Genomic DNA, 11661 nt, shown 5'->3' with positions numbered 1-11661 from the left:
GCCCCCTGCCGGGCCGCGCCGGCAACTGCGCCGCCGCCGCCACCGGGGAGCGGGGGGTCCCGGCGGGTGCCGCGCCATGAGCGCCGCGCTGGTGGGGTACAGCAGCTCCGAGGAGGAGGAGGAGGAGGAAGGGGGGAGCCGGGGCGGCGGCGCGCAGGGACCCCCTGGGGCCAGGTAGGTGCGGTGTGGGGGTGGTGGCGGCAGGAGCGCGCGGCCTTCCTCCTCCTCTTCCTCCTCTTCCTCGTTCTCACCCCGCTCCGGTCCCGCAGCGCCGGCCGTCCCCGCCTGCCCGCGCCCGCCGGCCTGCTGGGAGACCCGGAGCCGGAGGAGGCCGTGAGCGATGACAGCTCCCGGCACGGCGGCCGCGTGCGCGGCTTCCCCCACGAGCGGGGCAACTGGGCCACGCACGTCTACCTGCCCTGTAGGTACCGGCAGCGCGATCGGGATGGGACCGGGATGGAACCGGGGCCGTGGCGGGACGCGACTCAGCCGCTGCGCCTCGGGGTCCCGCCCGGTCCCGGCGGGGATCCGCGGCCGGCGCTCCTCTGACGGCGCTGCCCCGCAGACATTGCCCAGGAGGAATTCCTGGAGCTGCTGGAGCTGCTGGTGTCCCGCGCTCGCACCTACGTCCCGTCGCTGGCTGCCATGGAGGAGTTCCACCTGAGCCTCTCGCAGTGCGTGGTGCTGCGCTACCACTGGATAGAGCCCTTCGTCCGCTCCCTCAGGGAGCGGCTGGCCGCCTTCCACAGGTGGGTTTGGCAGAGCCCCGGGAGAGCGCTCCTCACATCCTTCCTCTGCCCTCGGGATCCGTGTTTCGCCAGCATCCACGCCCTAAGATGTCCCTGGCAGCTGGTGCTGGCAGAACATTAAAGCCCTGGGGATTCTTCCTCACTGCCTCAGGATCTGGCACCATACACATCAGGTTTTGGCTTTCCAGGATCAGGCTAGAGCTGTGCCATCCCCTAAACCGTGGATGGTTTCTTTGCTTACATCTGGCTTAGGCACCCTCTGAGCATCAGCTGCTTCAGGGCTTCTGTCACTGTCCAGGCTTCAGAGGGTTAGAAACAGGAGGGGAATGAATTAATTTGAGCCCAGAAAGGTTCTGGTTGCACCAATTCTGTCCAATTGCAGCATACATTTGCCTGTATCTTTCCAGAGCTTCGTAGCAATCCTGGCCCCTCCTCATCTTCTCCTTTTTTCTTTTTCTTTTCCTTTTTTTTTTTTCCCCCCACAGCTGAAATAGGATCTTTCTTTTTTCAGGTTCTTCTGTGTGGCTGACCAAGTGAAGGTTTACACCAACCAGAACAAAACCAGGTGAGGGCACAGTGGAGCAGCCTGCCTGCCCTGGGAGAAGTCTGAGCAAGGTGGTGGTGGATGGGAGGTGTCACCCTGCCTGTCCCACGGTTGGGCCATGTGACAACACAGTATGTGATCGCGTCCAGACATTTCACACCTTTCCCCAGCCATCTGTACAAATTTTTAGCTTTGGCACTGATTCTTTGCAAGCCTTTGGTCTCATTAGCCGGCATGCACAGCCTGGGGTGAGCAGAGTGGGACCACCTCTTTTGGCAGCAGTGCCAGTCGTGAAATTGTAGTGCAGGTCTTACAAGAGCTGGAGAGAAATAGCTGAGATGGTGCTAATTCTCCTGGGCATCAACTCAGAAGCCTGATTCCGACAGAATGCCATTAAGCTTTTTTGAATGTCAAAGCAAAGGTGATTAAAATTGTGAAAAGTTGCTGAATCTGGCGGGAAAGGCAGCCCAAGATAGTCGTGGGTAGGAAAAAGTGGATGTGGAACCTGGGTGACACTTGAGTCTTCTGCTTCCCTCCTGGAGGGGAAGAAATGATGACTCTAAATGACTCTAGAAAGTGTCATCCCAACAGTCCTTGAGGAGGCACTGACCTCTTTGTCACATCTCTCCAGCTTGGTACTTCCTATTCCCTGCTTCCTCTCACACTGTAAAACCTCTTCAGCAACTTCCACTTTTTTAATGCGGCTCCTGCATTGGCACGGCACTCCGCTGAAGTTCCCATCCAGTGCATCCTTTGCCTGGAAAATTAATGTTTGTGTCCCAAAAGGTACTGGGTTAATCTAGTAAATCTACATGGTTTATCATTCAGTCCTGCTTCTCCCTGCTACCACATCTTTACTTCTGTTTTTCTTCAGAATACGATCAGCATCCCTGGATACTTAAACCTGGCATTCCAAAGATTTTCTTTTGTTAGGGAGTAGGGAACTTGCCCAGTAGGAATGCAGGGCTAAATATTCTTATGGCTGTGCTTTCTGCAGCATGAAAGGGTGCTTGCTGTCTGTTGTTGCCTTTCTTTAGGACATTTATTGGCTTGGAAGTCTCTGCTGGGCATTTCCAGCTGCTGGAGCTGGTCTCGGAGGTGGACGGCGTTCTAGAGGAATTTGACCTTCCCACATTCTACAAGGTGAGGCGTTTCCTCCTTAGTCCCCTGCCAGTCTGGACATGCTGGCTGGCTGGTTCTCTGCGAGATGTTCACTTAAATAAACAGGAGCCAGTTGCAGTCACTGCCCTGCTGTGCATGGAAGCAGGGTTGTCCTAGGATAGAATGGGCACTGTGGGACTGAGGACAATCCTTGTGTCTTTGCCTTGGGCAGCTTTCTTGGGCATTAGTCCAGCCTTTTGCTTAGTACTAGCTTTGGGAACAGGTTTGGGATTGTGAAGGGCCACACCCTAGTTTGTCTGTCTCCAGAGCTGAGCAGGGAGCTCATGTGGGTTATTCAGAAGTGACCCATGTGCCTGCCCCAGGACCAGCTCAGAGAGGTTCTCCCACAGCTGCAGAGTTGAGCACAGGGAGACTGGGAACCAGGCAGCCTTGCCCACTGGTGTCAAAAGGGCTGGGGTGGGAAGCCCAGGACTCCTCTTGCCTCGAGCACTGTCCATATCAGCTCTGCAGCTGTTGAGTTGGCAGAGGGAACTCCTAGCTGTGGAATCCTTCAGCCTTTGTGATCCCAGACAGGGTAGCATCATGCCAGATCTCCCACTGTGGCTCTGTGCATCGAGCAAAGCCTCCTTTAGCCCTCACATTCTTATCCCTATTTTGTCTTCAGGACCCGTCGTTCCACATCAGCTTGGCCTGGTGCGTCGGGGACCTGTCTGGCAGGCTGGAAGGGCAGTGTCTGCGGGAGCTCCAGGTGTGTCCCCACGTGGTGTGGAGAGCAGGGGGAGGGCAGAGCTGGAGTCCAGCCACATCTCCTTGCCAAGAGTGGAGAGTGGGAAATTTTCTTCACCAAGCAAGACAAACTTCACTGGTTTGAAAGATGAGAAGCTTTTGGGGGGAGCATGAATTAAATCAACTTCCCGAGGGAAGTCAGAGGCTCCCAGCTGCAAGTGGCCTCATCTGTGACGTGCTTCAAGGAAGGAGCTGCCGACTCCATCCTCTGCCAGATCTGCCCTCCTGGTACTGACTCCTGCCTCTATTTTCCAGGACATTGTGGATGGGTTTGAGGACTCAGCATTCCTGCTGCGTATCCAATGGGAGCAAATCCGCTGCAAGTCAGGGAACAAGTACTTCTCCTTCCCCTTGAGGTAGGGGCTGTGCTTTTTGGAGACCCAAAGAGGCTGATGCTTGACTAAGGACCATTGTGCAATGCAGCTCTGTGTGCTGTGGGCTGTCACGCACTTCCACACTCTTCTTGCCTGCTCAGTGTCTCTGTGGTGTTTGTGGCCTCAAGTCGGGCCACTTCCAGTTTGAGCTGCTGGCTGAAGAAAAGTGTGTTTGTAGCAGATTTCATCCTCACTGCTGGATGTGCTGCCGTCAGCACCGGTGGTTCCAGACATCCCACGGTCGCTAATTCTGCTGATTTTTTACAAACAAAAACAAATCTACAAAAGCCATAGATGCCTTATGGGAAGGAGGAAGAAGGTAGCGTGGGAAGCTGCTACTAAAGGGAGAGTGTCTCACACAGTGGGAAGTAGCACTGCCAGATTGTTGTTGGGAGGCTCTGGGCATGTTTTGAGTAGCAAGAGGCAAGGACATGGAGCTGGATCCTCTTGCCAAAGCGTTTTCCTACTGTAAGCCAGCTCGGACAAGCTCCTGAGTCATGTTGTGTCCCTCTCACACCGCTGCTGCCTCTGTAGAGACATTTCAGCGTCTGATCCTTTTGCCAAACAACAAGAGCTTGCTGCCAGGTGTGGGTGAGCCCTGGAACGGACAGTGTCAGTGTTTGCCTGAGCTGGGAGGGCAGTGCCCACTGGTGAATCAAGGGGTGGCAGCTCCTGCTCAGGCTCCACACTTTTTCCCTGTGTGATCAGCACCCCAGATGGATGATGACCCAGGGGATCACAGGCTGGACATTGTCCCGTGGGAGAAGCTCCTTTTTAATCCTTTTGTTCCTGCGGGTTGGTCAGCTGCAACCTCTCAGGTATTTGGAGCAGGATGCCGATGTGGTGCCCTGAATCTTTTATTCCATGTCTGTCTGGGACTTCTGAGCAGTAAAAATTTGTCTCCTCGTGTCATAAACTTGTGTCTGTGGTGTATTTCAGCCGTTTCCTTTTTACACACACAACTCCTGCAGGCTTCACATGAGGCCGTGTCTGTAACTGCTCCTGTGAGTTCTGTGCTGCCCGTCCAGGCACACGAGAGTGGCTTTGTCGGTGGGAGCATCTCCTCATGGTCGCAATTTTTGTCTGTGGGAGCATCTCCATACAGTCGGGATTTGTTGTCCGTGGGAGCATCGCAGCCAGTTGCTGCTGCCAGCAGCCTTTTGTTGAAGTCCTTAACAAAAATCTGTTGAGTCTTTAGCCAGTTAGTTTCCGGGCTGGGGATCTGCAAGATAAGTTTCTTTTGGGGGAAGGAAAAACAAACAAAGGTAGAGAGATATATTTAGCCCCTGGGGACTTCGGTGAAACCGGTTTCTCTCAGGTTAATGCTCAACCACCGGCCCCAGCCGGGCCTGGCACAGCACCCGGTTGTGTAACACCGAGTGTCAGAGACCCCCGGGACAGGGGACAAGGGCTGTGGGGGCAAAGCGGGGGGCCGTGGCGGCTGCCGGCGGGGCCCGCCGGGGCGGGGGTGGCGGCAGGGCCGGTGCGGGGCCCGCGGGGGCTCGGCCGCGGCTCCCCACGTGCGGGGGGGCGGCCCCGCCCCTGCCCGGCCCCGCCCCGGTCCCGGCCCCGCCCCTGCCCGGCCCCGCCCCGCCCGCTCCCACCGCGCCGCGCCCCGTCTCGGCCGCCGCGCCCGCCTTTGCTGCCCGCTCCGGTGCTCCCGGCGGCGGGCAGAGCGCGGTAGCGCAGCCGAGCGGAGCCGGGCCCCGCCGCGCCGCGCCGGCCGCCCATGTGCCGTGCGCCGCCGTCCTGACCTCACGCACAAAAGGCGGGCCGAGAGGCGACGGGCCGCGCCTGGCAGCGCCGCCCATGCACCGTGCGCAGCCCCCCGCGGCGGCTCGGCCCCGGGCCATGAGGGCGGCGTAGCTCCGACACCGCCGCGCTCGGCCCGGCCCGGCCCGGCGCGGCCGGGGGCAGCCGCGAACCGGCGGCGGCGCGGAATGGCAGCAGGGCGCGGCGCCCCCTGGCGGGCGGGCGGGCGGCTCCCGCCGCTCGTGGTGCTGCTGGCGCTGCTGGCGGGGGCGGCGGGCGAGGACATCAACGCCGAGGTGAGCGATGGCCCGGGGGCCCGGCACTCCCGACCGCCGCACCGGCACCTGCGGGCTCGCCGCACCGCCGGCCGGGGCAGGTGCAGGCGGGGCGGGGAACGGGGGGGCGGGGGGGGGGGGGGGGCTCCGGGTCGCCCCCGGGGGTGGCGGGCAGCGGACGCGGGGCTGGAGGAGGAAGCGCTTTGTGCCCGGCGGGGGAGGGGGTGAAAGGGCTTTTGATAAAGGGTCTGCTCCACCACCCTGCTGGGGGAAAGGGAGTGGGGGTAAAAGAAATTAATAGATTTAATGTTTTTAGAAATTAAATTGTTAAGCCGTTTTTGAGATAAAAAGGGGTAGGAAAAGAATTGGGATAGGAAAATGATTGGAGAAGCTGGAGAAGAAGAATTGGAAAAGGAAAAAGGCTTGGAAGAGGAATAAGATTTGGGAAAGGAGAAAGACTTGGAAGAGGAATAAGACTTGGAAAAGGAAAAAGAATTGGAAGGAATTCAGAAAAAAGTTTTAAAGATTAAAAGGAAAACCCCCCTAATTTGGAAGATAAAAATAAAGAATAAAAGGAAAAAAGAAAGTTACAAAAGAGTAATAATAAAGATAAAAATAAAATGCAATTAAAGCAGACAAGAGGAGGCGGAGGCTGGGGCAGGAAGGAAGAGCCCTGGCGCGCCCCAACACCCTCCTACCCCCCACCCTGGGGCTGCAGCCCTGCAGGACAGAAGCCCCTTTGTGGGTGCAGGCCGGGGTGGGGGTCCCAGGCTTCACATCCGTCAGCAGCTCCCAGGGGACGCCTCCGGAGGAGGACAGGGACGGGCAGCCTGCAGGCAGCCTGGCCGCCTGCCAGCTGCCTTGTCCCTGGAGTCAGGGCATCCGGCAGCAGCCCCCCAAGATCACCGGATCCCCCCTTCCCCGTTCAGGGCAGGGCAGGGACCCTGTGCCCTGCTGCCCTGCCGCTGCCTGCTCGGGGGTGGCATTTGCCACTGGCAGCTGGCAGTGACCCCTGTGACGGGACACAGGGCTGGGGTACAGTCGGGCAGGGGGACGGATCCTTCCCCCTTGGGTGCTGGGGAGCGCCAGGTGCCGCCGTGGGGCTGTTCCGTGCCGGGGTGACGCTCGGCTCTCCGGCACAGGCATGGCTGCGGCTCTACGGATACCTGCCGCAGCCCAGCCGCCGGATGTCCACCATGCGCTCGGCCGAGACCTTCTCCGCGGCGCTTGCCGAGATGCAGAAGTTCTATGGCATCACCGTCACCGGCGTCCTGGACGAGGAGACCAAGGCGTGAGTTTCTCCATTGTTCCCTTGCTCGAGCAGATGGCAGCTCCACTCCTGGGCTCTGTGGTTTTCTCTGACAGCCCCAGGGCTCTGCCTGCACCTGGAAAAGTGGGTGCTGTCCCCCTTGGGAGCTGCTTCTCCCCTTTTGGGGGCTGCACCTCTGCAGCCAGAACACTGTCCCTGCTGTCTGTGGGTGCTGTAACACCTCAGGGACCTTGGCTGTGGGGGGCTGAGCCCTGGCTCGGTGTCCTCCTGGCAGGTGGATGAAACGTCCCCGCTGTGGGGTCCCAGATCAGTTTGGAGCACGGATGAAGTCCAACATGCGTCGGAAGCGGTACGCGCTGACAGGGCGGCGCTGGAGCCAGAGCCACCTCACCTTCAGGTACCCAACACTGCCACGGATTCCCTTCCCCCAGCCTATGGAGAGCCATGAATCCCCTCAGGGAGTGAGCGCTGCTCCAGGCCTTCCCTAGTGAGTTCTGTATCCCCAGCATCCAAAACTACACGGAGAAGCTGGGTCGGTACCACTCGTACGAGGCTGTCCGACGAGCTTTCCGGGTGTGGGAGCAAGCCACGCCGCTGGTTTTCCGGGAGGTGGCCTACGAGGACATCCGGCAGAAGAGGAAGAAGGAGGCTGACATCATGGTGCTCTTTGCCTCTGGATTCCATGGAGACAGCTCTCCCTTTGATGGCCTTGGGGGATTTTTGGCTCATGCCTATTTTCCCGGCCCTGGCATGGGGGGGGACACGCATTTCGACTTGGATGAGCCCTGGACGCTGGAGAATGCAGATGTGTCTGGTGAGTTGAGGGCCAAGGAGGTGGTAAAGGTGACCAGAGGAGCCTGGTGGCCTTCTGGGCTGGAAGGGGCAGGGAGGGGCTGTGCTGGTGTGGCAGGGAAAGCAGGTCCACCATGGGTGATGCAGGCAGATCCCACTGGAGCACCCGTGTTGCAGGGTGCTGGGTCCGGGGGTCCACCTTATGTGTTATGTCCTCCACCCCTTCTTGCTGATGGTGCCTTTCCATGCAGGGAACAACCTTTTCCTGGTGGCCGTGCATGAGCTGGGGCACTCGCTGGGCTTGGAGCACTCCAGCAACCCCAGCGCTATCATGGCCCCCTTCTACCAGTGGATGGACACGGAGAACTTCCAGCTGCCCGAGGATGACCTCAAGGGCATCCAGCAGCTCTACGGTGAGGAGCTGGTTGGGGAATCAGCTCAGAGGTGGGATTCTGGACATGTGTGTGGGGAAACTGAAGTACAGGTGCTGCTGTTCTGCATCACCACATCCCTTCTCTCACCTGCCCAATCCAGGTACCGCAGATGGGCACCCTCAGCCCACCAAGCCTTTGCCCACTGTGACACCCCGGAGACCTGGCAGGCCAGACCAGAGACCCCCTAAACCTCCCTCTCCGGGAAAACCAGAGCAACCACCCAAACCTGGCAGCCCAGACCGACCTGACCAGTATGGCCCTGACATCTGCGATGGGGACTTTGACACGGTGGCAGTGCTGCGTGGGGAGATGTTTGTGTTCAAGGTACCTGCCAGGACTCCCTCCTGCCCCTTCCTTGGGGATGTAGTGGGTCCATGGGTGGGAGGACCCCTCAGCAAGGTGACTGTATCCCTGTGTCCTCCCCATCCTCTGCCAACACCCTGTTTCTCTCCAGGGCCGGTGGTTCTGGAGGGTCCGGCACAACCGGGTGCTGGACAACTACCCCATGCCCATCGGACACTTCTGGCGGGGCCTCCCTGGGGACATTGATGCTGCCTACGAGAGGCATGATGGGAGGTTCGTCTTCTTTAAAGGTGAGCAGGGAAGCTGGATGGGAGGGCTGAGGTGGAAGCAAGACCCCAGTGCCTTCCACAAAGCTGCTGAGAGCTGTTTAGCTTCATCCCATCCTGACACACCTCCCCAGCCAGAGCTGCTGCGTGATCCCAAGGGGTTGGGGTGGCCACAGGCATCTGCCACTATCCCTATCCATCGGTGCACCTGCCACAGTAGCTGGGCAGGACCTTCTCATCCCCATTCTCCAACTCTTTCCCCTCTAGGTGACCGGTACTGGCTCTTCCGAGAAGCCAACCTGGAGCCTGGGTACCCACAGCCCCTGGTCACCTATGGGCAGGGCATCCCCTACGACAGCATAGACACGGCCGTCTGGTGGGAACCTACAGGACACACCTTCTTCTTCCGTGGCGACAGGTGAGTGTCTGTGTAGTTCTCCCTGCTCTGCTGCCTCCTGGCCTCTGTCAGGGGGAGAATTTTGGGCAGTGGGGACCCCTGTGCTCCTCACCTATTCCCCACCTTGCTCCCCAGATACTGGCGCTTCAACGAGGACACGCGCTCGGTGGACCCCGGGTACCCAAAGCCCATCTCTGTCTGGGTGGGCATCCCTCCCTCACCCAAGGGAGCCTTCCTCAGCCCGGACGCCTGTAAGTAGAGGAGAGGGGTAGGTGGTGGTGGTGGTGGGGGTCTCGGGGATGGGATTATCCCTCTCTGATGGCCTGGACACATGGGATGCACTTGGGGAGAGTGTCTGGGAGTCAGCGGTGAATCCCTTTCTGAAGGGTTTCACCAGTCCTTGAGCAAAACCTGCTGTCTTGGGCATCTGCAGGGGTGCCCAGGTTCTGCAGGGTCCTGTGCCCACCTACTTACCCCTTGTCTCCATCTTCTCTCCCCCAGCCTCCACCTACTTCTACAGAGGCACAAAGTACTGGAAATTTGACAATGAGCGTCTCAAGACAGAGCCAGGCTATCCCAAATCCATCCTACGGGACTTCATGGGCTGTCACACAGAGCTGGTCCCAGACCCCAATCCCCGCTGGCCTGATGTGGACCGACCCCCCTTCAACCCTGATGGGGATGGGGGGACTGAAGGTGAGGAGGAGGAGGAGGAAGATGAGGATTACAGCGAGGGAGATGGCCAGCCAGGCAGGGACGTGGACGTGGTGGTGCAGATCGATGAGTACACGCGCACCATGAGCGTGGTCATGGTGCTGGTGCTGCTGGTGCTGCTGCTCTGCATCCTGGGTCTCATCTACGTCATCGTCCAGATGCAGAGGAAGGGCGCACCCCGAATGCTCTTGTACTGCAAGCGCTCCTTGCAGGAGTGGGTCTGACCCTGGCTCCCTCCCCCAACTGCCCCCACCACCATGGTGCTAAGATGGACCTGACACCCCCTCCCCTTGTCCCTCACCGCGGCCTTGGTCCCTCTACCCCATTGTTGCTTGATGGCTCCAGCCTCAGAAAAGGGGGGATGCCCAACCCCCCCAGCCCCTCCAGGGCAGCCGGGCTGGGACCGGGGATGGTCATGGGGGGGCTGGAGGGCATCCAGGCCCTGCCTTGTCCCCAGCGCCTGTGCGTCCCCCCAGCCGTGACCCTCAGGCTGCCACCCATCACGTGCCTGCCTCTGCCATGGGGTCCCTGCAGGGTCCCTTCCTCCTCTGCAAGCCTGCTGCAGCTGGGGCAGTGAGCGGGCTGGGGGCTGCTCACAAGTGCTGCGGGCTGGCGGGTCTCAGCCGCTGGCACCTGCAGTGGTGGGGAAGGGAGGGCTGAGCTCGTGGCTGTGTTTCCTGTTGAACCACGGGGATACAGGGATGTGGTGCCTAAAGCGTGAGTTGGGAGGTGCCACCTTTCCACCCTGCTGGTGCTCAGCTCAGTCCGGGCCCTGCTGTTGCCACGGTGGGACGGAGCCCTGGGGCACGTGGCCCTGTGGGCAGGGCAGTGGGCACTGCCGCCTTGTATGTCCATTAAACGGGTCGGGTGTGTGGAGAGCTGTGGTGCCGTCATCCTTCCTGCCGCGGGGGTGTCCTGGGAGAGACTGGGCAGATTTCCTGGTACCGGGGCTTGTCTGGGGGGTCGCCCTGCTTGGCACCCCCAGGGGACCGGGTGCCATGTTAGGGGATGTAGGGAAGGGGCCAGCATGGCCAGTGATGTCCCTGCAGCAGTCCCTGCCCTGGGGCTGCCACTTTGGGGGGGTCAGCTAAAGCAACCCCCCCACCCCCACCAGTGGACAGAGCAGCCTTTCAGCAGCTCCCATGGCAGTGACAAGGGCCTCGCTGGGAACACAGGGTGCCTTGTTCTCCCCCAGCCAGCACCGCGCTTCAGCCCTGGGCGGCCACCTCCCTTCCCCGGGCAGGGGCTGCCAGCAGCTGGGGGACCCTCCCGGAGCCTCTTCATAGGGTGCTTCAGCTCCCTGTCCCCACACGGCCCTGGTGAGCTTCCTGGGGGGAAGGGGTGGCCATATCCTGTCTCAGCACTGCTGTCTCGGTAGAGGAAGGTGGGAGGAGTCACAACTGCTGCAGAGATCAGGGAAATAATCATGGGAGTGGGAAAGATTAGACTTCAGGGGTAGGAAACTGGCTTTATCTGGGGAAAAATGTTGCTCAGCTGTTAATGGGAAGAAAAACCAAACCACAGAGGCAGCGATGGAGGTAACCTGGTGTCCCTGCCTCTGCTGGTGATGTGATGATCACAGGGGTGGCAGCCAGAGCCAGGTTTGCTCTGCAGCTGCAGGTGCAGCCTTGGGGTGGGCAGCAGAGGCTGGCACAGTTGCTGCCCTGGTGGGGAGGCTGGTTGTGCTGTCCTGGGCAAGGGGGTTGTGTGAGCCTGACCCATCCCTGTGCGGACAATCCTATGGAACTGGGGAGCGTCCCCATGTGGGAATTGACTCCAGCCATCATCCTTGCTTCCTCCAGCCTCCCCTGCAGCAGGACCAGGGCCAGCACTGTGCCAGCACCTGTGCCTTGCCTCATTCCCCCAGGCACCTCTGTCTTGAT

General features: G+C 59.9%; 2 protein-coding genes across 2 annotated transcripts; both read left to right on the top strand.

Moving 5' to 3' along the window:
- Positions 1-46: 46 nt before the first annotated feature.
- On the top strand, positions 47-4491 carry USB1 (U6 snRNA biogenesis phosphodiesterase 1). The gene is made up of 7 exons (XM_048316764.1): positions 47-174; positions 270-421; positions 566-749; positions 1261-1314; positions 2331-2436; positions 3080-3163; positions 3457-4491. Exons 1-7 carry the CDS (start codon positions 77-79, stop codon positions 3559-3561), a joined length of 783 nt encoding a protein of 260 aa, XP_048172721.1. The 5' UTR covers positions 47-76; the 3' UTR covers positions 3562-4491.
- A 1009-nt stretch (positions 4492-5500) lies between these two features.
- Positions 5501-10654, top strand: MMP15 (matrix metallopeptidase 15). Its single transcript, XM_048316759.1, has 10 exons — positions 5501-5623; positions 6745-6893; positions 7147-7269; positions 7379-7686; positions 7916-8077; positions 8199-8422; positions 8553-8691; positions 8935-9085; positions 9200-9315; positions 9566-10654. Exons 1-10 carry the CDS (start codon positions 5516-5518, stop codon positions 10000-10002), a joined length of 1917 nt encoding a protein of 638 aa, XP_048172716.1. The 5' UTR covers positions 5501-5515; the 3' UTR covers positions 10003-10654.
- The last annotated feature ends 1007 nt before the right edge of the window (positions 10655-11661 follow it).

This window comes from Corvus hawaiiensis, chromosome 12 (genome assembly GCF_020740725.1).
Source record: "Corvus hawaiiensis isolate bCorHaw1 chromosome 12, bCorHaw1.pri.cur, whole genome shotgun sequence".
Lineage (NCBI taxonomy): Eukaryota > Metazoa > Chordata > Aves > Passeriformes > Corvidae > Corvus > Corvus hawaiiensis.
The sequence above is the reverse complement of the archived record's forward strand: the minus strand, read 5'-3'. Positions and strand labels throughout refer to the sequence as shown.